The sequence below is a fragment of the Mya arenaria genome, chromosome 17 (genome assembly GCF_026914265.1).
Source record: "Mya arenaria isolate MELC-2E11 chromosome 17, ASM2691426v1".
Taxonomy (NCBI): domain Eukaryota; kingdom Metazoa; phylum Mollusca; class Bivalvia; order Myida; family Myidae; genus Mya; species Mya arenaria.
In genome coordinates this window covers 54,303,265-54,331,257 of record NC_069138.1, presented here as the reverse complement: position 1 = coordinate 54,331,257, position 27,993 = coordinate 54,303,265, and the positions used below count along the sequence as shown (strand labels likewise).

Here is a 27,993-nt window from a genome sequence, read left to right as displayed (position 1 = left end):
TCTTGTTCATACATTAGAAACTTGTTGGCTCGATATCCCAGAAAGCGGCCAAAATACTTCAAGCCAAGTGGGAATGCTTACAAAGAGTAAAACAAAATCGGTCCTTAACATCAAGTTTGAGCAACAATGAAATCAAGCCAAGCGATATCGAGCAAACAGGTTTCGACTGTATTTAAATCAGGATTCAGATTTTTTTACACTATGCCTTTCTTACCCATAATTCAGTTTTTACCCATCATCCTTTTTGTTACCAATGATTTGTTTTACCCACAATGCACTGCTTACAGGAAGATGATGGTTCCCCCAAATCAGGCACTCCAAAGTCATCAAAATCTGTTCGGCATGGACCCCAAACTAGGTCTTTCTCTAAAGAAAAGCCTTTGGGGCTACCGAAAAGCTTATCAAAAGATAGGCCTTCAACTATTATTGGTTCTCCCATAAAATCTGCGAGAGTAAGTAAGAGTGGTTTAACAGGATTTATATATAGTAAACTTTCTGGAAAAACGACATTAACTTCTTTCTCAATTAATTTATATTGTAGATTCATGTTTTTAAGGGTGTTTTTTAAGATTCATGGCATATATATATATATATATATATATATATATATATATATATATATATATATATATATATATATGATTCTTAGATTTGTATGGCAGGACTTGCAGAAGAGTTATTACTCATGAAGTACAGCCATTTTGAAATCAACTCATGAAATGACTTGAAACCTATTCATTGCATGTTTGCCTGTTTTAAGTTGTACAATGTATATGTACATATTTGTGTATTAAATATTATTTGGCACTTTTCTGTTATATTTTGGCATGGTTTGGTGTTGTGTAAATTGTGCAAAAACAAATACATTTATAAAAATAGCATTATTATGTTGAATGGACATTGAACTTTACTTTGATATCAACTTGAAACTTAGCAAACATTTTAGAATGCTTTCCTTCTTTTTTAATGTCTTGTGTCCATGTTCAAAAGCTTATATGCTTCTAATGATTTCTGCAAAGAGAACTGATGTTCTGATTGCTAGAAACTAACCACCCATTTCACTTGTTATGGTCTATAAAATGCTTTCAAGCCCTGCATGAAGTAAAATACATATTTTCAATTAAAAAACATAATATTTTTTTAAAATAACGCTTACTATTCCAGCCTCCCAGGCCCCTCCCATCTAGACCCCTATCGCCTTCTGGGTCAGGCTCACCACCTGAAATGTAAGTAAATTTTTTACTATTGACTTTGTAATTGTTATTTGTTTATTTTTGCCTCAATAAATGGTAATAAAGTCAGCAGATTTTTATGCAAAAGTATAAAATAACTTTCTTGGTGTTTGTCAATCAGAATTCCTCTGCCGTTTTCCATAGAAAACAGCTTTGGATATATATGGACGGTTTACAATGTCAGAAATCTTTCCATTTAACTACGCTGCAAGAAGATCGCGTTGTGATTTCAATTTTTGCATTTAAACATAATAACTTTACTCTTGGGGACATAATTATTTATGCAATATTACATTTTACTGGCAATCAAAATCAATGCATTAATACAAAATACATGTAAAAACACTACAATTAATTAATACTATTATTTAAAATTTTAATAACCACTCCTACTGATGTAACTGCATGCATCTGAGGATGTTTTTTTATGGAGAAAGACTGTGGTGTTCTGAATGGGTATTCATGCGATTGTTACTAACTGTGCTCAAGTGCAAATCATTAAATAATTCACTCAAGAATAGACCAATGGTTATATCAATTTTGGCATTTTCATCAAAGGCTTTTGAAATTATTCAATCAATCCATCTATTGATTGTATTAAAACTTGTCCACAGGTATCTTTGGCCAGTTTGCATGTTGAAATGATTTAATTGGTTGATTATAAAAATTGGCCAATCAATAAACATTTTGGCTAACTTTGACCAAAACCAAAGAGATAAACAGTTTTATACAATTGACTGCCAATGGTAAAGTTAGGCATACATGTAGCTTTGAGCATAAACACTTATTATTTATTTTGTATGTTTTTGTGCAAATGATTATATTATCAGCAAAACATCTTATTTTTGTTTCTCGGAATGCAAACAGTTACGTTATCATTTGATTTCAGACGATCCACATTTGTATCACACATCAATAAAACCCAAAGGCAAGCAAGCGCGGATGACAACGATGTGATGGTTTACAACAGAGTGAGCTGTAACCTTATGGGTGACCCAGACATCCAGAACATGTTTAAGTCTGCCAGCGCTGAGAATCTACCCAAGAAAGATATATATTTACAGGTACTATAAACATTCTTAAGTAGTTCTACTACTTATTAAATGTAAAACGTGGAATTTTTTAACTCATTTCTGAGAATCTAACCAAGAAAGACCTGTATTTGCAGGTCCTAACAGAAACCTCCTTTAATAGCTCTACTACTGACAGTAAAAAGTAAAAAAAATGTACCATTTCTATATTTTATGAACTCTCTGTATTACAAATAATTTCAAGTGTGACCTACATGTAGTTACTTGTTAGGCTTATTGGTTAAGAGTCAATTTTAGTATTCAACTTTATGAATATAATGAAGATTATCATATATAAACCTTATAGAATCTTTTTCAAAAATGGGCCGTTGAAGAATGAATTCCTGTTTCTCATTTACGAGTAAAAGTACATCATCTGTAAAATGTATTTAGTTTTGACATGAAGGGGTAAATATTAAAATTCCTTCTGATTCATCTTTTTTACCTTGCAAAATATTCGATAACTGTTCTGTTAAGCTTTTTTGTGTTTCTCATAAAAGAATGTTTTTGAATTGCCATAGCCTTGATGACATTGTGGTTTCAATATTGGCCATATCTCAAAAACTTTTGTAGATATTCAAATGAAACATGGTGTAACAGATAGCACAAATTGCTTTGTAAACCCACAACCTCTTGCTTTGCAGGCGGACACTCTATTAAAACTAGTTTTATAGTGAATCAGTATAAGTGTCGCTTTAAATATATATTGAATACCAGGTTACACATTCCCCCTCCATTTTGAAATTTGTCCTCAAATTTCGGAGACTAAGGTCAATTTGCAATGACATTGAGGCTTTTTGTGCACCATCGATCACTTGTTGGGTGCCAAATGTAACAGACAGGCCAAATTGCTATGTGCACCTGTCTCATCAAACCCACGACCTCTCACACTCGACCATGTCACTATAAAGGCTAGCTCAATAGCGAGGCCATTTGTAGCAAGGCCTATAATTCTGACATAACATAAATTAAGTTATGCCCTTTTTTAAACTGAAAAGAGTGAATCAGACAGACAGGCGTTAACGTTCCCTCTGTGGTGCTCTGATAAAACTTGTTTAACCAAACAATATTTGTTCTCCTTTCTTTGATTTTTCTTGAAATTGTTTGGTGAATGGGGCTTATATTGAAAAAATCTTTTAAATTTTGTTTTAAGTAATGGTATGTTAGTCACTGGTGAGCCTTTTAACTAATTTTGATCCCTTACATGCTAAGGTACTTGTTGTACTTGTTGTATTTGTTAACCCATCATTTTCAAAAAAATGTACAGGACCTGATTTCTCGAAACTTAATAAGTTTCACAGACTTATGAAGCTTATTTTGTTCACCAAAATTTCTTACTTTTACCTTAATTTGATAAATAAAACTTATTTTTATATTAAAAGTGAGCTTAGCTTAATCATGTTATAACAGACTAAGCAGTTTCATGAAATCGGCCCCAGGGGTTCTAAAAGGATTAATCCTGAAGTCAGGAGAAAAAATGCTGAGACAATTGCCTGAAAAACAGTGGGAAGTACTTTTAAACACTGTTTAACAAAAGTCATCGAGATCCAGATAAAAGATTGGTTTAACAATAATTCGGATAAAAAATTATTAAAACTTCTTAATGCATTCGCGAATTACTGATACTGATGACATAAAATGCTTATTGTTAAGATTGCAATGTTGGTTACATATTACCAACATGTTGCATTTTGGTTGAGGGATTGTTTTTAGTATGCATGTATGTTAAATTATTGTTTAATAATCTAAAAAACATCTTTAAATAGTTGATCTAAACATGTTTAAATTGCTCCTTCCGAGTTGGTTACTGGGCGCTTCTCAAGAGCAGCAAGTCAATTCAGTAATGTGGCGATTCAAATGTAATACTGCCTTTAAATACAAACTACACCACCAAATATTAATTGATCTGACATCGATCTTGTTACATATGGGTGCTCAATGTTATTCTTTAACAAGCGCTAATTGTGCTTCATTTTCACCTCAAGCCGATGTCTGCGTGCTAAATGGGTGTATAAATGGGTGTGAAAATATCGATCTGCGACTGTAAATTTGACTAAGAAATATGGATATATTCAAATTAGCGATTTCGGTGTATTGATAATTTTTTTAATTGAACTTAAAAGATGTAAAGTCGGGACTAAAAATAAATTCGAAGTAACGATAAATGTACTATGAAATTAATATAGGTAAATCCCTCATACTCAATCAGACGCATAGCTATTTTCCAGAATTGACAATTATCAGCTGTTAGAACCCTTTAATTTATTATGACAATAGCCAAACTGAAAGCAATTTTATATGAAAAGGGGAGTCTTAATTAGAATATAACTCTTCTATGTTCTAGGGATTAATAGTATTAAAACATTTTCATAACTAACTTAAGTTTGTACTTACACGTTGTAAAACCAGGTGCCGAAATTCCCAGACAGAAGTCCAAGGAGTTTAATTTCGTATGAATTTATAATTGTTAAACCTTGTCAGAATCTTAATTCAAACAATGACCACATAAATGCCCTATGTAAAAAACATATACCAACGTTTGTTAAACAAAATTGACAATAAAATATTTGTCATTTTTCAAGACAAAATCATGATGCAAGTATTAAAAAAATTTAAAAGTAAAACACTAGTTTATCAATTAAATACTATTTAATATTTTCTTTGCAACTTTTTAACTTGTCGTCATTCAGGCCAAAACCTAAAGATCGTAAAAAAGGACCTTAAGCAATATAAACACTTGCTACCGATTATGGAACTGTAACTTCTAACCCTGATATTTTTTTAATTTTCAGAGTGGCGAAAGTAGCGACACCTTGACCTCTTCTTCATCTGTAGAAGGAGATTTACTTCACCATAACATTCCATCAGCTGATAGAAATATAGACCATAGTCCCACGCCCAAGGGCGATAACTCCATATACACCCACCTGATAGAGGACGATGACAGTGGTATTGTCATGAGAACGGGTTCACAGTCTTCCCTAGAGCAGATGAAGTTGGACGCTAAGTTTGAGACCAAGTTTGAGTCAAACTATACAGCACATGGTAAAGGCTCTTCAGGAAGCTTGCATGATAGTAAGGAAGACCAGAAGCCACCAATTGCACCTCCAAGACCACATCATGTGAGAAAGAGTGTAAGCCCTAATGTAACCAACAGCCCTGCTATGGGGGACAGACTTATACGGCCCGGTATGGCAAGAGAAAGACCAAAGCCAGCACCAAGAAGGTTGTCAATGGAGAACCAAGGCTTGCCGACACCACAGCCTAGAAAAGATGTACCTGCTTCTCCTATTGCTGGTGGTGATGCTTTGATTGACTTTAATGTTGGTTCTAGCGGTGGAGGTTATGATATAGCTACTGAGTTCAGTAATGTAGATGCAGCCGGTGATTATGTTTTGCTGAAAGAGCCAACTCAAGTTGCAAAAGATCATGTTGATGGTGTTCAGAGAGATCCAAGACGGGGAAGTATATCTCGTACCCCTGCTGTGAAATATGGGCAAAACAACACTCCAAAAAGGCCTAGTATTAGAAGAGGCCAGTCTCCAATTTCACCAGGTGATCCAAACCAGTCTTCTTCATTGTTGGACTTTGATCCACTTTTGGACTCATTCAGTGAAACAAAGAAACAAGAAATTCCAAGAAACCAGTCAGGTGGTTCTATAAATAGTAACATTCCTAATGAAAGTGAGGATTCCTTGCTAAAAGTCTGGGATATAGGACATCTAACAAATTTATCAACAAATACTCCAAACAAACCTAGTACCCAGTCTACCTTTGTATATGGGCATCAGCCCACCCCTTCCCCAAGAAATCAACCCATTTCACGCTTTTATTCACCTCAAGCACAACCCATGACTAATAGACAGACAGTTCATTATCCAATCGGATTCCAGAACACCAATTCAAATTTAAACAGAGAACCTACTCCTCAAATTCCATCAAAAACAGCAAATCGGAACAGTTACGTTGGGTTGAGTAGCCAATCAGCTTCAGCAGGAAGTTTAGGTAACCAGTCTAAAGATCCATTTGCTGATTTACTTAGTTTAAACCAGTCGGAAACAGGAACAAGCATATCACAGCAAGAGAAACCTCAGAAGGCCTCTGCGTGGGAAACGTTTAAATAGTTATTCTCAATTATGTAAAATGTAAATGCTTAATGTTTGGAACAAAACTGCCTCGTATAATTGTAAAAAGTATGTTTTAAATGCAACAACAATGCATCAGTAAGAATTAATAATAGTTTAATGAGTTTGAATTGTCTTGTATATTTTTATAGCAATTGTTAATAGGCTAAAAATTTCCTTCTCTGATTGCTTTATGTATGCCAGATTGTGCAAGCCTTTTGTATTATTATCATTATTAAAAACAATTGTATCATGATTTCATACTTAATTTTCTGTTTTTTTCTTTAAAAAACAACAACATTTGTGATAGGTAGGTTGACATTGTGCAATATATGTTTATTTTCTGTCCATAATAACATGTAATTGTTAATATCACTGGTTTTCCAAATTAGGATAGTTGTTTCTCTTATTGTTTAACAAAATGAAACATGCATAATATTGATATTTAATTGTTAGGTTTACTTGTTCAAATGTATTCTTGAAGAATTTAAGCAGAGAAAAGTTTCATCCTGAAAAGATACAAGAAATAAAAATTTCAGTATAATTTAAAGGTATTTTCTCACATTTTAAAGGGAAAGACAGTAATATTTGTAAATATTTAAACACATTTTATAAACAACAAAAATAGTGTCTCGACCATGAAGTCTGCTAGAGAGTGTTTTTACATGGTATTAGCATTTAAAATGGCAAACTCCTTTATTACGTTATTATTCAACTGCTCAGCATTATTAATTGTTAATGTAAGCTTGATAGTGTGCTGATATTATTAGTGTAAGCTATGCTGTTTGTATATTCACTAAGTTGAAATGGTCTTTGGAACCTTTTTTGTACAAAATTCTCATAGCATTCCTTGTTACATCTCACTTAGTCTTGTGTAAACAAATTAGTCTTATGCCTTCTTGTCATGATATTTGAACAATTTTGATTGCATATTTGAAACTGTTATACATGTTTAAGTGTGTAAGACTTTGGCTCTCATGCTTGTGTTGTTTCTTAGCAAAATTTTACTCAATAGAGTGGCATTAGTGTTTGTATGAATTTGCACAATTTTAGAGGAATCCCCAAGTATATAAATAGTGTTAAAGGTACTGGACACCACATGGTCCCACAATTAGTACATACAGTATTTCTATAAATCAATGCTATTTTTAAACTTACTTGAATTTACTTGGTGGACAACCACAGCACTGCGAAAGATGCATGAGTCAAATTCAATGCGTTGTACACAATGATATCAATTATATACTAGTTTTTGACAATTTTCTTTTTTTCTTGCAAATGTATCATCTGGTGTCTAGTCCCTTTAATGCCAAAAGGTATCAAACCTTTTATGTAAAAGTCCCTTGATACCTTCAAGCCCTCAAATCATCATGTGAGAGTGTATGTTTTCCTCCCTGGCTAAAAATGTTTAATTGTGATTTTTGCATTTTTCTTATGATAACTGTTAGTTATAGATGCAATTTCAAGATCAAAGCACAAATAGATAGTGTCAGTCAATTAGAATAGAATGTACATGTGTTTGAGGTTGATTTTCTTTTTAATTAAAAAATCAGTTGATCTGATTAATGTTGCATATATTTTTAACAATTTATTATTATCATTGCTATTAAGAGTTAAAGCATTTAAGTTTGTGTAGATTATTCAATTAATGCACAGGTGCTATAGATGTTGTATTTCCAAGTAAGAAAAACACCTGCACAAATTTCTTAACAATGTTTTTGATTTTCATTGCTTTCACCTTTGGATGTTTATGGGAGTTTTTTCGAAGAACTCATTTTTGGAAATTTTAGCTCATTTTTAGGGAATATTTATATTATTCCAAACTTTCTTAAACCTAGAATATTGTCAATAACCTGATAAGAAATTGTCAATGAGCCAAGCAGCAGTCAATTTATATAACTTAAATACCGGTAAGATGTTCACAGATTATCCTATGGCTAGTTGTTCATTTAAATTATTTAATCGGTTAGTAATCATTGTTGGGATAATGATTGACCAATCAATAAACCATTTGGGATGACTGACAAACCAAACCTTTAACCAGCTTTATACCATTGGCTGCAACCAGCCTGCATTACTATGAATATCACTTCATGTTTTGCTATCACACTCATTTATAGTTGTAGAGCCCAAAATGATGGATCACTGAAGTGAATTATATCATATATTGAAACATTTGTGGATAATTTGGGAAAATATGGGGGTTTAAACACAAAAAGTGAGTGTGTTAAAATGCCTAATAGTTTTAATTAAAAGTCAAATTGTTTTCTCAATATATTTCTTTAGTTTTTCTAACTAGGACACTGGCTGCAAACCCTTGGCCAGTACATTCATGTTTACGCATTCAATTAATACAAGTGTTTTCCTTTATTTATAATTATCCACATTTTTTGTGTATTTACATGATTGCAAGCAAACAACGTCTCATTGTATTTGAACTCTTAATTTTACTGTTGTTTTCTAGAAAAAAAAAAAAATTCTATGAATTAATCAAAGTTTCTTTGTTAATGGACCAAATCGTTGTTTAAAGGGAAATTTGTTTTATGTGTTTTAAATTTGTTATTGATTCAGATTGTATGCTTAATTCATTGTTCAACTGCCATAATAAAAGAAATAAGTTATATTATTTGAATTTATCTTGATAGAGAGTTGTCGTGAGAGAGTGGGCCTGAGTAGCCAATACACATCTTAGATTACTCTTTAAGCTTCACTCTCACAGATTGACCATTTTGACAGCTTTATTATTTTTTTTCGTACAAGAATCAGTATTTTTTTAACCCAGTAATTTAAGACTGCTGACAAAATATCAGATAGCTGTTTAAATATTTGAGTTCGAAAAGTAATATTTTATGGCTAAAAGCGTTACTAATGCTAAATTTGAGTTGTTTTGGCATAAAAATCAAGTTACGAAAATAACCTGCGATGTGATATTTTGCAGCAGTCTTAAATTACTGGTACGCCCAAAATACTGATTTTAAGACAAAAAAAGATCAAAACAGTCCATCTGTGAGAGTGCAGCTTTAAAGGGAACTATCTCTCAGATCTATGTCTTCAATATTGGTGTGTTTCAATGTAGGTATGTAATAAAGACACTTAAAAGTTTTACTACATTTATTCTACAAGTGTATTACATGTGAGTACATCCATAGTCTGAATCATACTGCCTCTCTGATACTTTAAGGGGTCCCACCTTGGTGCCTTAGCAGGGCGGTTACTGATATTTGCATATAGAGGCGGAACTTCTATGCTCGCAACATTACAAATATCTAATGCAAACAGTGTTTTCATAGTTAGTATGTTGTCTGCTCAATCACTTTAGAAGCCTTTGTCAAATCATCTCTAAATTTGGTCAGAATGTGTATTGGCATAATATTTCGGACAAGTTTGATAATCAGCTGTAGCGCTCGAGTCATTCCAGAGTTATGACCCTTGAATTTGTAAAAACTGCATTTTCAGTGTCAGCTATCTTAATTGTGTTTATAGTTCATCCACTTATCACTAAACTTGGGTGTCCTAAAATAAGGACGGGTGTATTTTGTGACAGTGCACGCTCTTGTTCCTGTTAAAGGCACAGGTTACATATGCTGGCTTACGTCACACTTCATGATGCCCCAACGAAATTCCGATATTGATAGACTTATTTCAAAGCTGAACTATTGACACAATGGTCCTATTGGAAAACATCTGGATAAAACAACTTAACGTGGCTTAAATGAGTCGATGAAGAGAACAAATGCAGCCAATCAATTTATTTATTGTAACGACGGATATACGTCCCTTTTATCTAAGGGAAGCTTGAATATAGAATCAACGTCTCTGAAATGGAATAACAAAGGCATGTTATACACTGATACTGGCGCTTGGTCGTCGAAAATGAGTCTTTCTGACATGCGAAATCACGTCACAAAAATGACTTCAAAATATTGCCGTCTGTAGGTGCGCTTTTAGCCTGACATTTCATCGAAGCATTCCCGGTTATATATTGGCGAAAACCGGAGGTCGTTCCCGTGTCATTCACAGTATAGCGGCATTTTATGTGTCATAAATACATCAGTTTTATCCGATCTTCATAGATCTTGGTCAGAATGTTTTTCCAGAATGATATAAATATTAGTGCGGGTCATCTCTAGTAAAAACTAGGTCACTAGGTCAAATATGAGGACAACCTTTTGTGTGCAAGTTTCTTATTCCTTTCGCAATTTCATAAGTGTTCATTAAGAAAATCAGCCAGAATACGGCACCAAAAGTATTAATAGCAGTTCTCGTGTAGATTTTGATTGGTTTCCTTACAAAGTTGATTTTATTTCTCAACCGAAACTTTGTTGAACCTCGTCAATTAATATTGTATTATATCTCGCAAAAAGTGAAAACCTTTATGCCTTAGATTAAATATTCAAGTTAAATCTGATAATATTGAAACAGAGAGATATCATCAAAAGAATATTGTCGATCGATGATGAGAATAGGTATCTGTTTGATAGTGCTTAATTTCTTGCCCATGTCTGAGAAACTACTGGAGTTTGACCGAAGTGTATAAACTCATTAAATTGAAGTAATGATGGTTATTCACACTACGTTTGCATTCAAATGATGTTACATTTGTCTTAATTACTAGACCAGAAAACCGCTGATACGCCTATCATTAACTAGATATGTTTTAACCCTTTAAATAAATCAAGCAAGCACTATTGGCATGTTTAAATTAATTTTCATATAAATGGTATCCAAGTCTCCTGTTGAAAATTTAGATTCAGAATTCCGGCCCAAAAATAAACGGTATTCAATTTGAATGAGGAGGAGTTGACAGCCTCAACATTTACCGATGGTTATTGTGATATTTGTTCAACGTTTGTTTTCTATGTTTGATATTTGCTTTGCCTTTAAACAGAATATTGGTTATTTTCCCCGCTACTGGGATTGTTCCTGTAATTTCCACTGTTTGTTTTACCAACCGACTGTCACGTATATTTGCCAAAGTTATCTTGAATTTATCACTAAACATTTAAATTGCTCATGATAGGAACACACATTTTTGTGAACTGAAATTTTAGGATTTACCAAATGCGATAGTAGGTAGATGAAATGACCTTTGTTATCATGAGAAGACGTGAGGTCAAATGATTTACACTAGTTAGCTTTCTGTTTCCCCAAGGTATGATAACATTGCAGTATGGTAACGAAGATATTTGTTTGGTTGAATTATTATGGAATAGTAATAATTTGAAAGCACAATAAAGGTAAGACATTGTGTTAAATGTGTCTAATGTTATTAGAATAGGTACATTTTATAATAAAGTTAACCTTTACTAAAAGTTTATAGAGGGGTTAAAATATATATGTAAAATAGCTACAACTGTTTGCAAACGATCTAAATAAAATCAGATAGGAATGCCATTTTGCACCAAAGTTCAATTCAAAGCCCCCACTTGGCTTCAAATGCTCAACTTCAACTCTTGTCACCGCACTGTTCTTAGTAGCGGCTATGTATATTGGGCATGCATGATCGCTTTGGAGGAGATGAGCCCGCCTTTTAAGAAAGTAATTCTATGTGATATGTGTGTAAGTCGATCGACAGACCGAAGATCATCAATGGAACACTAGGTTTGAAATCCACATGTTGGGTTCAAGTTGGTGGAGTTAACGCCACACTTACTCAGGGTTTCAAAACCTTGAAATGCTAAGTTTATTTGCAAACAATTTTATTTACCAGCTGTTTTACGCGGGAAAATGCGTTAAACCATTGGTGTATAACCGTGTTAAATCGAAAATGACTTGTTAACGTTTCAAAAATAAAACAAAAACACATAAACATTTACTCAAATGTAGATTTTATTAAGACGACTATTTACGAATGGCTTAATTTTAAGCCCCGCCCGCCCCTCAGTTTTTCGCCGCCCATTAAATTTGATTGACTCAAATAAACATGTTGAACTAAGGTCTGTTTACTCGTATCGGCCCGGTACTGTCTGAGAATGGCGTGTATTCATACCGACTGCCCGGTACTGTCTGAGAATGGCGTGTATTCATGCCGACTGCCCGGTACTGTCTGAGAATGGCGTGTATTCATACCGACTGCCCGGTACTGTCTGAGAATGGCGTGTATTCATGCCGACTGCCCGGTACTGTCTGAGAATGGCGTGTATTCATGCCGACTGCCCGGTACTGTCTGAGAATGGCGTGTATTCATGCCGACTGCCCGGTACTGTCTGAGAATGGCGTGTATTCATGCCGACTGCCCGGTACTGTCTGAGAATGGCGTGTATTCATGCCGACTGCCCGGTACTGTCTGAGAAGGGCGTGTATTCATGCCGACTGCCCGGTACTGTCTGAGAATGGCGTGTATTCATGCCGACTGCCCGGTACTGTCTGAGAAGGGCGTGTATTCATACCGACTGCCCGGTACTGTCTGAGAATGGCGTGTATTCATACCGACTGCCCGGTACTGTCTGAGAAGGGCGTGTATTCATACCGACTGCCCGGTACTGTCTGAGAATGGCGTGTATTCATACCGACTGCCCGGTACTGTCTGAGAATGGCGTGTATTCATACCGACTGCCCGGTACTGTCTGAGAAGGACGTGTATTCATACCGACTGCCCGGTACTGTCTGAGAAGGACGTGTATTCATACCGACTGCCCGGTACTGTCTGAGAAGGACGTGTATTCATACCGACTGTGTTGATGTGAAACATTTACATGTGAAAAGGCAGAATGGTTTCGATCGTGTTTCAGGTTCGTCTAGAAACACATGTATATATGGTCCCTTAAGCAATAAGAAAGAAGAAAATATAGAAAGGCATTCCTCGCTCCCATGGGAAAATATATTGGATGAAAATCTAGCAATTAATTTGTACTGGCCTAAGTATGAACTAATGCACTGAAAGTGTGGATAAAAAAGAAGCTAGTGTATCTAATCAGTAAAGATATGTCATCATTAGTGTTTTATCAACATGCTTGTATCCCATTTGCTAATCCACATCAGTAATCAACTATGTGTTATCAAACATCTATATTTCAGCGATTGAGGATCAGATGTTGTTTTCGCTGATAAAGATGCATGTGTAACAAATTGGTGATTGATAACATATACTAAAGGGTTACACAAAAAGGACAATGAAGTCGAAATTACTAATGGTAAGTAAGTTTAAGCTTACCTCACAGGTAATTCTAACAAGGAATAAAAAGGTGCGCTTTGAAAACATACCGGATCTTAAGTAACAACAGAAACAGCCTCGTTTACTAGTAAAGTACTCACTGCTATTGAAGGTATCTGATACACAAATATGTGGATTTTTGGTTGGTGACCCCAGTGGCGGATCTAGGAAGTCATTACTTGGGGCAAAACCCCTTTAAAACTTTTATTTCACTGCTGTATTGAAATGCCACTTATTCGCATCTTTTAACTTCATTCAAACATGTTTGTTTTTTTATACATTTAAGAAAGTGGACTTCTTATGAAAACAACTATGAAAACACTATGAAGAAACTATATATATATCAGCTTTTCAATTTGCTAAAGAATCAGTTTAAGTTTAAAATCGGTGTGCATAGGTTTCATTTGCCGGTCAACTGGGTGGGCTTGTGCTCCCCATACCAGTTTGATCCGCCACTGAACCCTGTATTATATTGGTATCATTTGACTTTCTCATTCTTATTATTTGTGTTGAAATCATGGTATTTCGAAATAACATTTGGATCCTTCGCATTGTTATCTGATACCCTTTCCTTTGTTGGTGCGATATGAAAATCGGCACTATACCAAAACAGAATTGTAAAACATTGTTGTTGTTGTTGTTGTTGTTGTTGATGATGATGATGATGATGATGATGATGATGATGATGATGATGATGATGTAAAAATAGAAACAAAATTATTATAACTAATTAAATACTATATTGGTCAGTTATTAATAACTGGTAATCCGATTAGCTACATATTTCTTAAATCCAGTTATTACCACTATTGAATACCAGCCCAAGTATCAAGATTAATGACTGGTTAAAGGAGCTTTCAGCGAACTACCTTATATTTTGATCGCAATCTATAATGCCATGAATTTCCTTACAGACACACTTCATGTTGTAGTTTAATAGTCTTATAAACGGACGGGACATTTATGGAACCATTACAATCTATTCCAGGGGCTAGCAGTTTTACAGGCCGTGACTCTCGTCATGTCTGTTGCTACAAAGACTTCAACCAGCATGGAAATGACCACAGGAACAATTATGGGGGATATGGTTACGCCAGTAGGTGGACATACGAATAGTGGTGTTGGGGTTAAGACATCAACTCCAAGTGGCATACTCTCTTCCTCTGAACATATGGGTGGGCTTCCCGGAATGGACATGACTAGTAAGAAGACATCAAGTGGGAATATGGATATGGGTGGGAAGGGAAATATTGATATGGGTGGAATGGAAAATATGGGTTCAACTAAGAAAATGAATATGAACGGAATAGGAAATATGAATATGACAGGTGTGGAAAATATGAATATGAGCGGAATGGCAAATATGAATATGAGTGGAATGGGTCATATAAATATGAGTGGAATGGATCATATGAATATGAGTGGAATGGCAAATATGAATATGAGTGGAATGGCAAATATGAATATGAGTGGAATGGCAAATATGAATATGAGTGGAATGGCAAATATGAATATGAGTGGAATGGTTCATATGAATATAAGTGGAATGGCAAATATGAATATGCATGAAATGGGAAACATGAGCGGAAAGGGAAATATGAGTGGAATGGGTCATATGAATATGAGTGGAATGGGTCATATGAATATGAGCGGAATGGGTCATATGAATATGCATGAAATGGGAAACATGAGCGGAAAGGGAAATATGAGTGGAATGGGTCATATGAATATGAGTGGAATGGGTCATATGAATATGAGCGGAATGGGTCATATGAATATGCATGAAATGGGAAACATGAGTGGAAAGGGAAATATGAGTGGAATGGGTCATATGAATATGAGTGGAATGGGTCATATGAATATGAGTGGAATGGGTCATATGAATATGAGTGGAATGGGTCATATGAATATGAATGGAATGGGTCATATGAATATGGGTGGAATGGGTCATATGAATATGGGTGGAATGGGACATATGAATATGGGTGGAATGGGACATATGAATATGGGTGGAATGGGACATATGGGAATGATGGATCCAAGCAAGAAAGGCTGCAACATGATGGGGATGTTGGTAAGATTGCTTTGTTGGTTTTTTACACTCTATTAAAATCAAAGCTACTAACATGTATTTGTTACTGTTCGGCATATTTTATGTTCTGAAATAAATTAAACAATTACTGATTTTTTTTCTTCTCATTTTTGAAAGAAATATGTAAGTTGCCATTCTCTTTATCTGCTTGGCTATCGGCTACTGCTCATTGGACCATGGAGAATGACCCCACAGGGTGGGATGTTTTGCTTCTGGACTTGTGTCTGAAGTTTCCTATATTTACCCCTATTTTAAAGGGCCGATAGCTTGGTCTTAAAATAACGTATATCCAACATCTGTAATATAAACACAATTGGAGCTGAATTCCATTACCTCCTTACATGTCCCCACGTTACTTACAAAATAAAAATAGTATTACCTCGTGGTAACATAAATACCGTAAAAACTTTTTTAATCTATGACAGCAAAAATGATGTAACAATGTCAATTAATGTAAGCAAAATTTGTTATGAGAATCTTTTAAAAATTGCAAACTCCAACTAGAAAGCAACTGAACATACTTCCTCTATAAACCATAACGTTTTGTTTGTATTTTTCCAGATGTATTTTCACACAGGAAAGTGCGAACTCTTGTTGTTTGAGCAAATCCTTACCAGAACAGTTGGACGTAAGACATATGTGCATATTTCCCTTTAAGGTATCCGATGTAAAAATGAAATTGCCATTTCATCGAGGCATTGGTCATGATGTTCTATTATGATGCCTGATGACACCTGTATTACAGTAGTGTCATTTGACAGGGACTATCATACTGATTACATATCGGTTATATGTCCGAAATAAAAACATTATTAATAAAATTAATCTTTATATGGAATGAAATCAGGCTTGAAATGGCTTTTTTAACCGCCATGCTTCCCAAGCTTGTTTGTATTATTTGTTCGTTATAAGATTGCATATTTTTCCTGCATATCTTCATTTGTAATTGCGTCACATTTGTTATTCCCTCAGATAGTATTTAATATTATGTAAAAGAAGAATATCTATTTATAACCCCTATTGATATCCCCCTAAACTCGTCTAAGTTTACTATTCATTTAAACAGAGGAAAAAAAGAATAATCAAATACCACTTAAATGCACTATTTCGGACGTGAAATTGTTAACATTTTCTTTGAGGAGTACCTCAAGCCCCTGCCTAAACTTTCAACTAAATGAATTTCGGTTCTGATGGAGGGGCGCAAGTCAAAACGTTACGCCCCTAAGTTACGCATCCTATAACGTCAAATCCTTGATCCTCTCCAGTTAAATACGATATTTTCATTTTCCTTTCCAATCTACCAATTCTTTTTAAGTGATACCAAAATATTATAGGGTCACCCAACATCCAGCATCCACATAATTTTACCACGAATGCCTTACTGACAATATTGTGCCCCCTTGTTATGAATGTATGGGTCCACCACTACAAGCTGTACTTTAATTTCAATTAGATCGATAAGTTAATGCATAAACTACATATTTTTTATTCTTCTTCTGAATCCATTTTAATGCACATGTATGTATGTGTCGTCACTGTCATTTAGTGCTTTATTTTCAGATATGGTTGCGGCCTGCGTTGTTTTGCTGGCTTTTGCTGCTGTGTTCGAGGCTTGGAAGATGTTAAGGCAGAAACTAAAGCGATTGGAAATGTCGAGATTAGGGCCTAAACCAAGCGCTGTCGCCATCAAGGGTGTTACAAAGAACCAAACAGCATGGTAGGCATGCTTTATTTACCTTGGCTGTCTCTGTTACCTACAATGCATATTTGTTTTATTGCTTAATTGAAATTCAGTTTAAACAGTATGATCTGAGGTAATCTCTTGTAAATGTGGAAACGTGTGTACTTCTTTATTTGTCACCTTTAACATTGTTTGATTTGTTTTTTTGTGTAGAAATATTTGTCTCTTAAGGGTCACGTTCTATAAGATGGGTGTGAGAGAAGCAGCGTTAGCTTTAATCTTTATTTCTCTTTGATGTTTGGGTGTGGTGTCCCTATATATACCTATTGAGCTTTATCTTTATTTGGTGTAACAACATTTACTTCTCTTCTAGAACATTTAGTATGCTCTAGTAAACGCCTGCTTTTGATCGGATTCCCATCATACACATAACTTGACTTTGTGTATGTAACTTAAAGTGACACTCTTATTCAAAATCAACATAAATTTTGAATGATAAACCTTTAACTACTTACTAAAAGAATGCATTTATGAAAAATATTATTACTGACAACAAGATTGTAACCGTGTATTTAATAGCCGAAAACGCAAAACTATTAAATGATTGGTGAGTGCTAAAACATTAACTGTGATCTACTATCGTCTCATATGGTAGAATACCCTGTTTGCTGCACTTTTCTTTCAATCGAACTCGGTATCCTTTGTTTTCCACATTTATTTATTCCTTTTGGTATATACAATGTATTTATTGTGGTTAATCTTATTTGGGAGTAAGAGTGCATTTGTAAGTGTTTTGCATTACGAATAATAGGTCTACTGGTTGTGAAGATATGGAATTGAATGAGTCAGGAAACAAATGTGAAGGCTTTGATTATAAGATTTTGGAAGAACAAACACCCACACAGGCAACTTGGTAGAACTATCCTATATGACCCGTCTCTACCATTGAGTTTTCCAATTGCAACATCTGTGAATGTTCCTGACCCATCTTATACCATTCCTACCCTAACCATGTATCCTAGTTCTACTTTCAAAGCCCCTGAATTATAAATGGGGGGGGGGGGGTAACAAACCCCTTCCTGAGCGTATGCATCCTCCTTTTGAACATACTCTCACAGATCCCTTAATCCAAGAGTGGTCCTTGCAGAGGCAGAAAGGCTTTTGACTACTTCCATAGCATATGAAACCTCCTATGTTCACATATGATATTGCTAGAATTAGTTTATATGTGTTTCCAATCACACCAAACCACGCCTTACTCTATGTTACGCTATGTAATGCACAAAATGGAATGAAACGAAGTGAACGTCAAGAAACGATTTTAATGAAATAGAACTGTAGTTTTTCCATGCCTATAAGATTCAATACAACCATGTTAATGTTTAATTTCCGAAGTCCCTCCCTATATAAATAGCAAATGAGTTTGAATTGTTTTCTTCGTAACACAAGCCTAGTTCTAACTGAAAAAATGCGACACAGAAGTTTTGTTTTTAACCATAAAACTAAATATAATACTAAACATTTGATGATAATCATATAAGTTAAGAACTAACGTGTCATCATAAAGGACTCAAATAATATTTTTGTTTCAGTTCCTCCATGTTCGGAATCAATCACATGAGCCAGTCGTGCATGCACGTGGTCCAAGTGATCGTCAGTTATATCATCATGCTTGCCTTCATGAACTTCAATGTCTGGATCTGTATTTCCATTGTGTTGGGTTCTGGACTCGGGTATTTTCTGTTTGGGTGGACTAGAAGCTCTGTGTCTGATACGGAAGACCACCATGCGGAGAAATAAGGCGTAATGATATGATCTGTTTATGATTTAACCATAGACAAAGTACGTTCAAAGACCGTTGCTGACAGTATTCAAGTAATATAAAATGGAAATAATAAACATGGTAAATTGTGGGACCACAAACACGTTAGCAAATACCGCGTTTGAACTGTTTACGGTTCTCGAACACGCCATCTTGTAATCCAGTTTTAACTTGTTCATGTTTAACATCAGTTTATCAGTTTTAATAATTGTTATAATTGAAAACATAGTTGATATGCCTTATTGCATAAAATATTAAGTGTTTGTACAATTATATCGAAACCTTTGTTTTCACCATCACTGGTTATATATGCATGTATATTTCTTGGTAACGCAGATATATTTCCTGAAAACGTGTATAATCCTTGTTAAAGCATGTATTCTGGGAAATCATAGGGTCATTGACTAAACGATGTAGTAATAAAATGTCGGTAAATGTACGATTTACGTTTATATACTTGATTGCAATTGTCCATAACAAAACAAAATCAAGCAATACGTATTAATGTACATTCATACCATTTTTTTTAAATCGCAAACGCTTTAATGATTGCTTTAGTGATTTCTATATTTGTTTGATTTATACTTAAACCTGAAAAAAGGTGCTTAAAGGTGCATTTAAAAAAACAACCGACGAAAATCAACTACTCACTAAATATCGAAACAGTCCGGGCGGAAGCTCATTATTTACAGCTTGCAAGCGCTCTATGAACACAATTATTATTACCACATCATTATTTTCAAGGCGGATATGCATGTTTATACATATATGTGTTTCATTTCATCTATTAAGACTGTCATTAATTGTGAAAGGCTCTTCTAGATGCTAGAGTAATGTTTGCTAGAAAAGAACACGTCATTACAGTGTTCGACTTGTGTAAGCCTTTGCTTTATTTTTGTTTTGCACGTTTAATTTTTGTAAATTTATTCAAACGTTCAAATATATCAACATTACCACGGTACTAATATATCATCATATCTTGTCTAATACAACCAATATACACTTTCTTGTTATTGGCAATTTGGTTAAATTAGTTGCGTATTATTCTACTGTATTTAATACAACCAAGATACAGCCAAGATACACATGTTCATGGTATTATTTTCTAAACCTTAGAGGGGCGCATTCGGCGCCCCCTATATTCCTTCAAATTTTCTATTTATGTCAATATCGGGAAAAAGCTAATAAAATACGCTCATAATGCAACATTTTGGACTAGACATTGTCAAAAATTTCTTGGGGGAGTCCACATATCCCCCATAACAACATTTCACTCATTGAACAAGGTGTACTAAAACTTAGTATACCGTAACCGTACATCCGTTAAAATTAAGTGTTGTCTGCTACTAGGTTGTCTTCTGTAAATTTACGAAAAAATATTGTGGATGTTTACAGCTGGAAAGAAAGGAAATGTGACATCCATCTTCGGATACATATACACGGCTGACGTTTATTAGGTTAGCTGTGTGTGTGTATCCGGCTCTGAGTGTCAATACAAACGCAATAAGGCATTTAAGTTGGAATACCACATGGCGGGCAATAATTGGGGCCAAACCATTTTATTCTGCGTTGAAAATGCTCTTACGTGGCTTCATTTGTTATTCCAAATGAGTTTGAAATGGACGTATGCTGTGAGTGTGCTCTCTAATATTTCGTTAAGTAAATTTAAAAATAAATAATCGGAAATTAGTTCCACACATGTGTATACCCGAAGTTTTTCCATACCACCAAATGAAATCACATGTCCCTTCATGATGTCGAACATTAGCTTTTGTCTTCTAGAACTTTTAGTATGCTGAAGTAAACGCCCAACTGGTTGCTGATTTCCATCATGCACATAACTTGATTTTGTTCTATGTATCAATAATGTTTACATTATGAATGATAGGTCTACTAGTTTTGAAAATATGATTTAATTGGGTCAAGGAACACATAAAAAGGCTTTAATTTAAAGATGTTGGAAATACTCACACCTATACAAACAACTTGGTAAAACTGTCCTTTATGACCCATCTATGCAATTCAGTTTTCCAATTGCAACATCTGTGAATGTTCCTGATAATGTCTGTCTGATTGAAGTTTCCGTAAATCATCAAACACTCTGCACGATTTATGTTGAATGCATATTTATTTTTGAGGTGTATCGTTTTAATGACATTTTGATATTACACCTTACGTTGATAAGAGTTGGCCCTAGATTTTCAACCAATCATGAATGGTATATCTGATATCTCGGTTGACATTTGCTTAAAATTGTTATATTTATAACCATTTAGAATATAAATCTTATACTGCGTCTTTGGTATAACATGACGGGCGGATATATGTAACAGAGCACTGTAAACATTTGGGTCAAACACCTAGGTTGTAACTCCCGTCTCCTCTGCGTACCGAAAACTCCCTCAATTCTTACCCTAACTGTGTCCTAGTATTCGTGACAGATCACTGATAACATCTGGTCAGACACTTAAGATTTAGGGTGTAACTCCCGTATACTTTGCGTACCGAATACTCCCTCAATTCATACTCTTAACTGCATCCTTGTATACCTAACACAGCCCCTGAATTATACATGGGGGTTAGACACCACTTGCTATGCGTATATATCTAGCTTTTAAACAAATATTACAACAAAGCTCTAACATACATTCTCACAGACCCCTTAATCCAAGTGGTCTTTGCAGAATCCAAAACGGCTTAAGACTACTGTCAATAGCATATGGAACATCCTGTTTTCACATATAATGTATAAAGAGTTAGTTCTAGACTTTCAAATAGATATATCAAATATATACATACTAAGCCCTTCAACCTTGCGCAATAAACCTGAAACGCTCAAGCAATACAAAAATAAATAAATAATGAGTATTGTAATCTGCTGTTCGCGAACACCGTGTTTGAAACTGAATACGGCTTTCAAGCAATCTTTTTACACAGTTTTATCTTGTTAATGTTAAATACCAATCATTTTAGCAGTTTCATTATTGTAATTTGCATAAAGCATTAACTGTATTTGACTACATTATATATATATAACCTTTGTGTTCACCATATCTGGTCAAATAGGCTTGTTTATTTTGTGATAATGTTCATATATTTCTAGATAATACTTGCATACTTTTATACTGGGGAAATAAAAGGGCCATCAACATGTTGATAAATTTACGTATTTGTTTATTCATTTTATTTCAGCGTTCATAACAAAACTATTCCAAGCAATACGTTTTGATGTAGATTCATACACTGTCTCAAGAATCGCAAACGCTTTAATAATTGCTGTGTGTTTTTTGTTTGATTTATACTAAAACCAGCATTAAAACAAAAACAAATCGTGCTTAAAGGGACTCGCTCATGTTTTGTAAAATGCATTTTTTAACGAAATAAAGCGTGGCAAATTATAAAAGTGTTAAATCAAAGATACCAAACGCTGGAACCCTTCAGCAAATGATGATATTTGCTCAAATATCGTCTTTGATGACCACTGTTTTCATAAGCGTTAATTTCGGTTTGAGCGATGTGATATTTCCAATGTATTGTTAAAAGGTCAAAATATCCATCATTTGTATTAGTCCTGGTAGCCTTGTTGTAAAGGCGTTGGTTTTTAATACAGATTTTTTACTTAACCGGCGTGGGTTCGCACCCCACTAAACCCAAATACATTTTAATACTATATTTGAATTATTTTCTGCTTTTATAAGGCAAAATAATGATTAAATAAGTGTTTTTAGATGCATTTCCTGGAAAACTATTTTTTGGTCCAAACGCATGAGCGAGTTCCTATTAAGTTGCATTTATTTGTACAAAATTACAAAAACAACCGACGGAACACAACATCTCACTGAATATCAAAACATCCAATAAAAAAGCTCTACATTTACAGCTAACAGGTGTCTATAAACAACATTACTAATACCACTTCACACTTCACTACTATTCTGTATAATCATATCATCAAGAGAAAATGCATACTTGTACAGATATGTGTATCCGTGCATTGTTGAAGACTGTTACTAATTGTGAAATGCTGTTCTAAACAATAGAGTGGTCTTTGATGGAAAAGTACGCGCTGTTCTAAACAATAGAGTGTTCTTTGATGGAAAAGTACGCGCTGTTCTAAACAATAGAGTGTTCTTTGATGGAAAAGTACGCGCTGTTCTAAACAATAGAGTGTTCTTTGATGGAAAAGTACGCGCTGTTCTAAACAATAGAGTGTTCTTTGATGGAAAAGTACGCGCTGTTCTAAACAATAGCGTGTTCTTTGATGGAAAAGTACGCGCTGTTCTAAACAGTAGAGTGTTCTTTGATGGAAAAGTACGCGCTGTTCTTGACAGTAGAGTGTTCTTTGATGGAAAAGTACGCGCTGTTCTTGACAGTAGAGTGTTCTTTGATGGAAAAGTACGCGCTGTTCGTGACAGTAGAGTGTTCTTTGATGGAAAAGTACGCGCTGTTCTAAACAATAGAGTGTTCTTTGATGGAAAAGTACGCGCTGTTCTAAACAATAGAGTGTTCTTTGATGGAAAAGTACGCGCTGTTCTTGACAGTAGAGTGTTCTTTGATGGAAAAGTACGCGCTGTTCTTGACAGTAGAGTGTTCTTTGATGGAAAAGTACGCGCTGTTCTAAACAGTAGAGTGTTCTTTGATGGAAAAGTACGCGCTGTTCTAAACAATAGAGTGTTCTTTGATGGAAAAGTACGCGCTGTTCTTGACAGTAGAGTGTTCTTTGATGGAAAAGTACGCGCTGTTCTTGACAGTAGAGTGTTCTTTGATGGAAAAGTACGCGCTGTTCTAAACAATAGAGTGTTCTTTGATGGAAAAGTACGCGCTGTTCTAAACAATAGAGTGTTCTTTGATGGAAAAGTACGCGCTGTTCTTGACAATAGAGTGTTCTTTGATGGAAAAGTACGCGCTGTTCTAAACGATAGAGTGTTCTTTGATGGAAAAGTACGCGCTGTTCTAAACGATAGAGTGTTCTTTGATGGAAAAGTACGCGCTGTTCTTGACAATAGAGTGTTCTTTGATGGAAAAGTACGCGCTGTTCTTGACAATAGAGTGTTCTTTGCTGGACATTTACACGTTGTTCTTGGTTGGAAAATTACACGCTACTCGTGAGAAATGAGTGTTCTTTGCTGGATAAGTACACGTCACCAGTCTGAGACTTGCTTTTTGTGTTTGCTTTTGCTCATTGTGTTTTACGGCGAGATTTGCTTTTCGGGAACCTTGGAAACGTTTTAATATATCCCACCACTACAACACTATCCCACCAATACAACACTATCCCACCAATACAACACTATACACAGGCTAGTGCTACTCTAGTTCTAATGGGTTTGCAAAGGATGATAAACGATTATATGATACTACATAATAATGTCAAACAGTTTTCGGCACGACCCCAGTATTTGAGCTAGAGAACTGTATTTCAAACAGTGTCCACCACCGACTCCTAGACTTATTTATTGTATACACAACGTAACGACTAAATATTTAAGTTGTCGATCGCATAGATGTAAAAATACTATTATCCAATGGCCCTGTCAAAAAAGTTGTCGATCGCATAAATGTAAAAATACTATTTTCCAATGGCCCTGTCAAAAAAGAACAACGTTAATTATTACTTCCTTAAGATACCGTTTGAAAATAACAAATAATAATCACCACAAGCTATCGATCGAAAAAAAACACGACATTACCACTACGCTCAAGTTATCGGTCGGAAAACAGCATCATTACCCTAGTTGGTATCGGTCGGAAAAAAGACACCAATAGTTCCAAGTTAACGGTCGAATTAACGACGTCAGATAACTTGAAGTAATCTGTCGCTAAGATAACGACAAATTCCACAATTGTTATTGATCGAATAGAAAGTCTGCTAGTGATTAAAAGTTTTCCTTCCGGAAAAAAGTCACCATTTTAAATCAATATTACATAAACAAGGTCGTTAGTTCCTCAAGTTATCGATTGGTTCCCAAAGGTGTCGGAAGGGCGGGTGAACAGCTGGGATACAAATGGATGAGCCGTTGCCAAGCGGTGGCTGCCATTGTCCATCAACGCATGTTGCCCCAGCATGTCCGTCCACTCGATAACCAGCATCGCACTGGAACTCGATACGATCCCCGTGGCGAATTGTGTACATGTATTTCTTGAAACTAAATCGCCCCTTGTCCACCTTCTTGTTGATTGTGCCGTGTAAAATGTCTCCCGTAACGTTGTATGGGTTTGGACAAAAGACTGAAACAAGAAATACGGAATTCATAACTGTAGCTTTTGTTGTATTATGCTTACGCTATAATAACACGTAAATCTGCACTTTTGAACTTTTAATGAAAGTAATTCACTTTATGATAAATCAATTATAATACATAACAGCTACTATAATGCAAGTGCTCAGATTGAATTCAATATGCAACTTAAGTCAATCTTACGGTCATATATCATTGACTCCATTAACTGTATAGAGACATTACTTTTATTACGCAATCCGATTAGCTACATCGTTCTTAAGACTGATTAAGACTTATATTGAAAACCACCACAGTACACATCCCTGAGATGCGGTATTCAGTGTACTTTTTTTGCTTTTTACACAATGCTTTTGTCATCTTATAGCATGACGTCTGATGGGTCAACGTATAAACTCTAAAAATAGTATTTACTAATTGTTCACATACATTCTTCGCAATGAGGGCGTCCGCCTTCCCACTGTCCAAAGTTACACATCAGATATGTGCTATTCATCCCCGTTAGCATGTAGCCCGCAAAACACACATATTTGGCTCGCAGTCCATGATCTTGACCCATAAACACCCTCATACCATTATGTACGTGGGGCGGTGGCTGCATACATGGTGCTGAAAATATGATGCATTTTTGGTATTTTTCCTAAACCTTGCTCGGATTTCTACATAAAAAACCCCTCATATACCTCAATGATTTCGTAATAGAACGAGACTCCTTGTTCAATACTGACTCCTTGTTCATTATACATAGCAAACCGTTATTGTACGGGACTCCTTGTTCAATATACGTAGATAACCGTTATTGTACGGGAATCCTTGTTCAATATGCATAGAAAACCGTTATTGTACGGGAATCCTTGTTCAATATGCATAGAGAACCGTTATTGTACAGGAATCCTTGTTCAATACACAAATCACCCGTTATTGTACAGGAATCCTTGTTCAATACACAAATCAAACCGTTATTGTACAGGAATCCTTGTTCAATACACAAATCAAACCGTTATTGTACAGGAATCCTTGTTCAATACACAAATCAAACCGTTATTGTACAGGAATCCTTGTTCAATACACAAATCAAACCGTTATTGTAAGGGAATCCTTGTTCAATACACAAACCAAACCGTTATTGTACAGGAATCCTTGTTCAATACACAAATCAAACCGTTATTGTACAGGAATCCTTGTTCAATACACAAATCAAACCGTTATTGTAAGGGAATCCTTGTTCAATATACTTAGCAAATAATTTTTGTACGGGAATCCTTTTTCAATATACAAAACAAACCGTTATTGAAGCTTTGCAAAGCCTTGTTTAACATAAGTATTCATGTCATCACATTACTGTACGTATATAAAGTCTATATAAGTCTTGTTCAATATTCCATTTTTACCGTCACTGTACGTGGATATTTGTTCAATATTCAAATTATACAGATGTTGTACGTGACGCACAATATTAAACGTAAAGCCTCGTTCAATTTGCAACTTCCATTATCGTACTCGACGCCTTGTTCAATAATCACACCATACCGTTATTGTACGTGAAGCCTTGTTGAATAGCGTGGAGCAAGTCAGTTCCACATTTGCGCATTTTGTCGATAGACCTTTGTTTTGGTGGTCTTTGCAGGCGATTATTTTATTAATACAAGTGTAAATGTAAGTCAATGACGAAAAAAATAAACAGCATATTTCCTCGGGGAGCAGTATTCAACATAATTATCATCCTTATCCTGAGACATGCGTCAGTGATTTCATTCATTCATTGGTCAAAGGCTGGTATTCAATATTAGTCTGTATTGGATCTAAAAGCAATGTAGCTAATCGGATTACTTGTTATTAATAGCTGACCAATAGAGTGAATGAAGTCAATGATGCATGACCATAAGATTTACTTAAGTTGAATATTGAATACCACCCCTGGTCAATCTATTTCAAAGTCCAACCAAAACACTCAGATTCCACTCTTAAATTAAAGTTATATCTAAAGTTGGTTATTGAATACCGTCCGAAGTAGTTATACGTCCTGTAGTAATGATAAATGAATAACATTTTTAACAATGATTGATATTGTAAAATGTATTATTGATATGATCGTACATTTATTTTCAAAGCTAAAGCAAATTAAATAAATGAAACACACCCGTACCTGGTGCGCATTCCGGTGTCACACTCCAGGTGCCATTGTCACACTTCATGCCCGTGCCCCCATTGGCAACGAGCCCGCCCTTACATTGGAATTGGATGACAGTTTTGTGATTAACGTATGTCAACGGACGTCCTCCTTCAAGTGTGGCGTTGGGAATTACTGGAATCTGACACTGGCCTGGAAACAGGGAAAGTGTTATAAATACTGCTTCATATAGACCCCCTCCCCCCCCCCCCCAAAAAAAAAGCGAGCTATCTGATACCCCAATTAACCTGAATGTTGATTGTTTATGCTTGGCGAATGGTTGTTTGCAATGTATTTTATGGCTGAGTAGTACTATGTTAAATACATAACCAAAAGAACATAATACATAAAAATATTACCGTTTGTATATTTGCCCTTTATTTTTAATTGAAATTGGACGAAACTTTACC

General features: G+C 35.1%; 3 protein-coding genes across 16 annotated transcripts in view; 2 read left to right on the top strand and 1 right to left on the bottom strand.

The window, feature by feature from the left end:
• The window catches only part of LOC128223725 (DENN domain-containing protein 1B-like), a 30,226-nt gene extending 21,174 nt beyond the window's left edge, over nt 1-9,052 (top strand). For 7 of the 11 annotated variants that reach the window (XM_052933059.1, XM_052933064.1, XM_052933063.1 and 4 more), the window contains 4 exons: nt 288-452; nt 1,165-1,226; nt 2,122-2,296; nt 5,095-9,052. In XM_052933059.1, the coding sequence (XP_052789019.1) occupies nt 288-452; nt 1,165-1,226; nt 2,122-2,296; nt 5,095-6,426 (1,734 nt within the window). In that variant the 3' untranslated portion in view covers nt 6,427-9,052. The remainder of the gene's footprint in view (nt 1-287; nt 453-1,164; nt 1,227-2,121; nt 2,297-5,094) is intronic. The other 4 variants (XM_052933068.1, XM_052933067.1, XM_052933066.1 and 1 more) reach the window with 1 other exon arrangement.
• Nucleotides 9,053-11,579: 2,527 nt separating this feature from the next.
• On the top strand, nt 11,580-20,255 carry LOC128223968 (epsin-like). Its single transcript, XM_052933513.1, has 6 exons — nt 11,580-11,663; nt 13,444-13,559; nt 14,568-15,653; nt 16,233-16,299; nt 17,232-17,388; nt 18,945-20,255. Exons 2-6 carry the CDS (start codon nt 13,539-13,541, stop codon nt 19,150-19,152), a joined length of 1,539 nt encoding a protein of 512 aa, XP_052789473.1. The 5' UTR covers nt 11,580-11,663; nt 13,444-13,538; the 3' UTR covers nt 19,153-20,255.
• Nucleotides 20,256-22,331: 2,076 nt separating this feature from the next.
• LOC128223966 (protein lev-9-like) overlaps nt 22,332-27,993 on the bottom strand; it is a 55,609-nt gene continuing 49,947 nt past the window's right edge. For all 4 annotated transcript variants that reach the window (XM_052933510.1, XM_052933511.1, XM_052933509.1 and 1 more), the window contains exons 13-15: nt 27,560-27,736; nt 25,843-26,022; nt 22,332-25,402 (exon numbers count right to left, since the gene is read on the bottom strand). In XM_052933510.1, the coding sequence (XP_052789470.1) occupies nt 25,113-25,402; nt 25,843-26,022; nt 27,560-27,736 (647 nt within the window). In that variant the 3' untranslated portion in view covers nt 22,332-25,112. The remainder of the gene's footprint in view (nt 25,403-25,842; nt 26,023-27,559; nt 27,737-27,993) is intronic.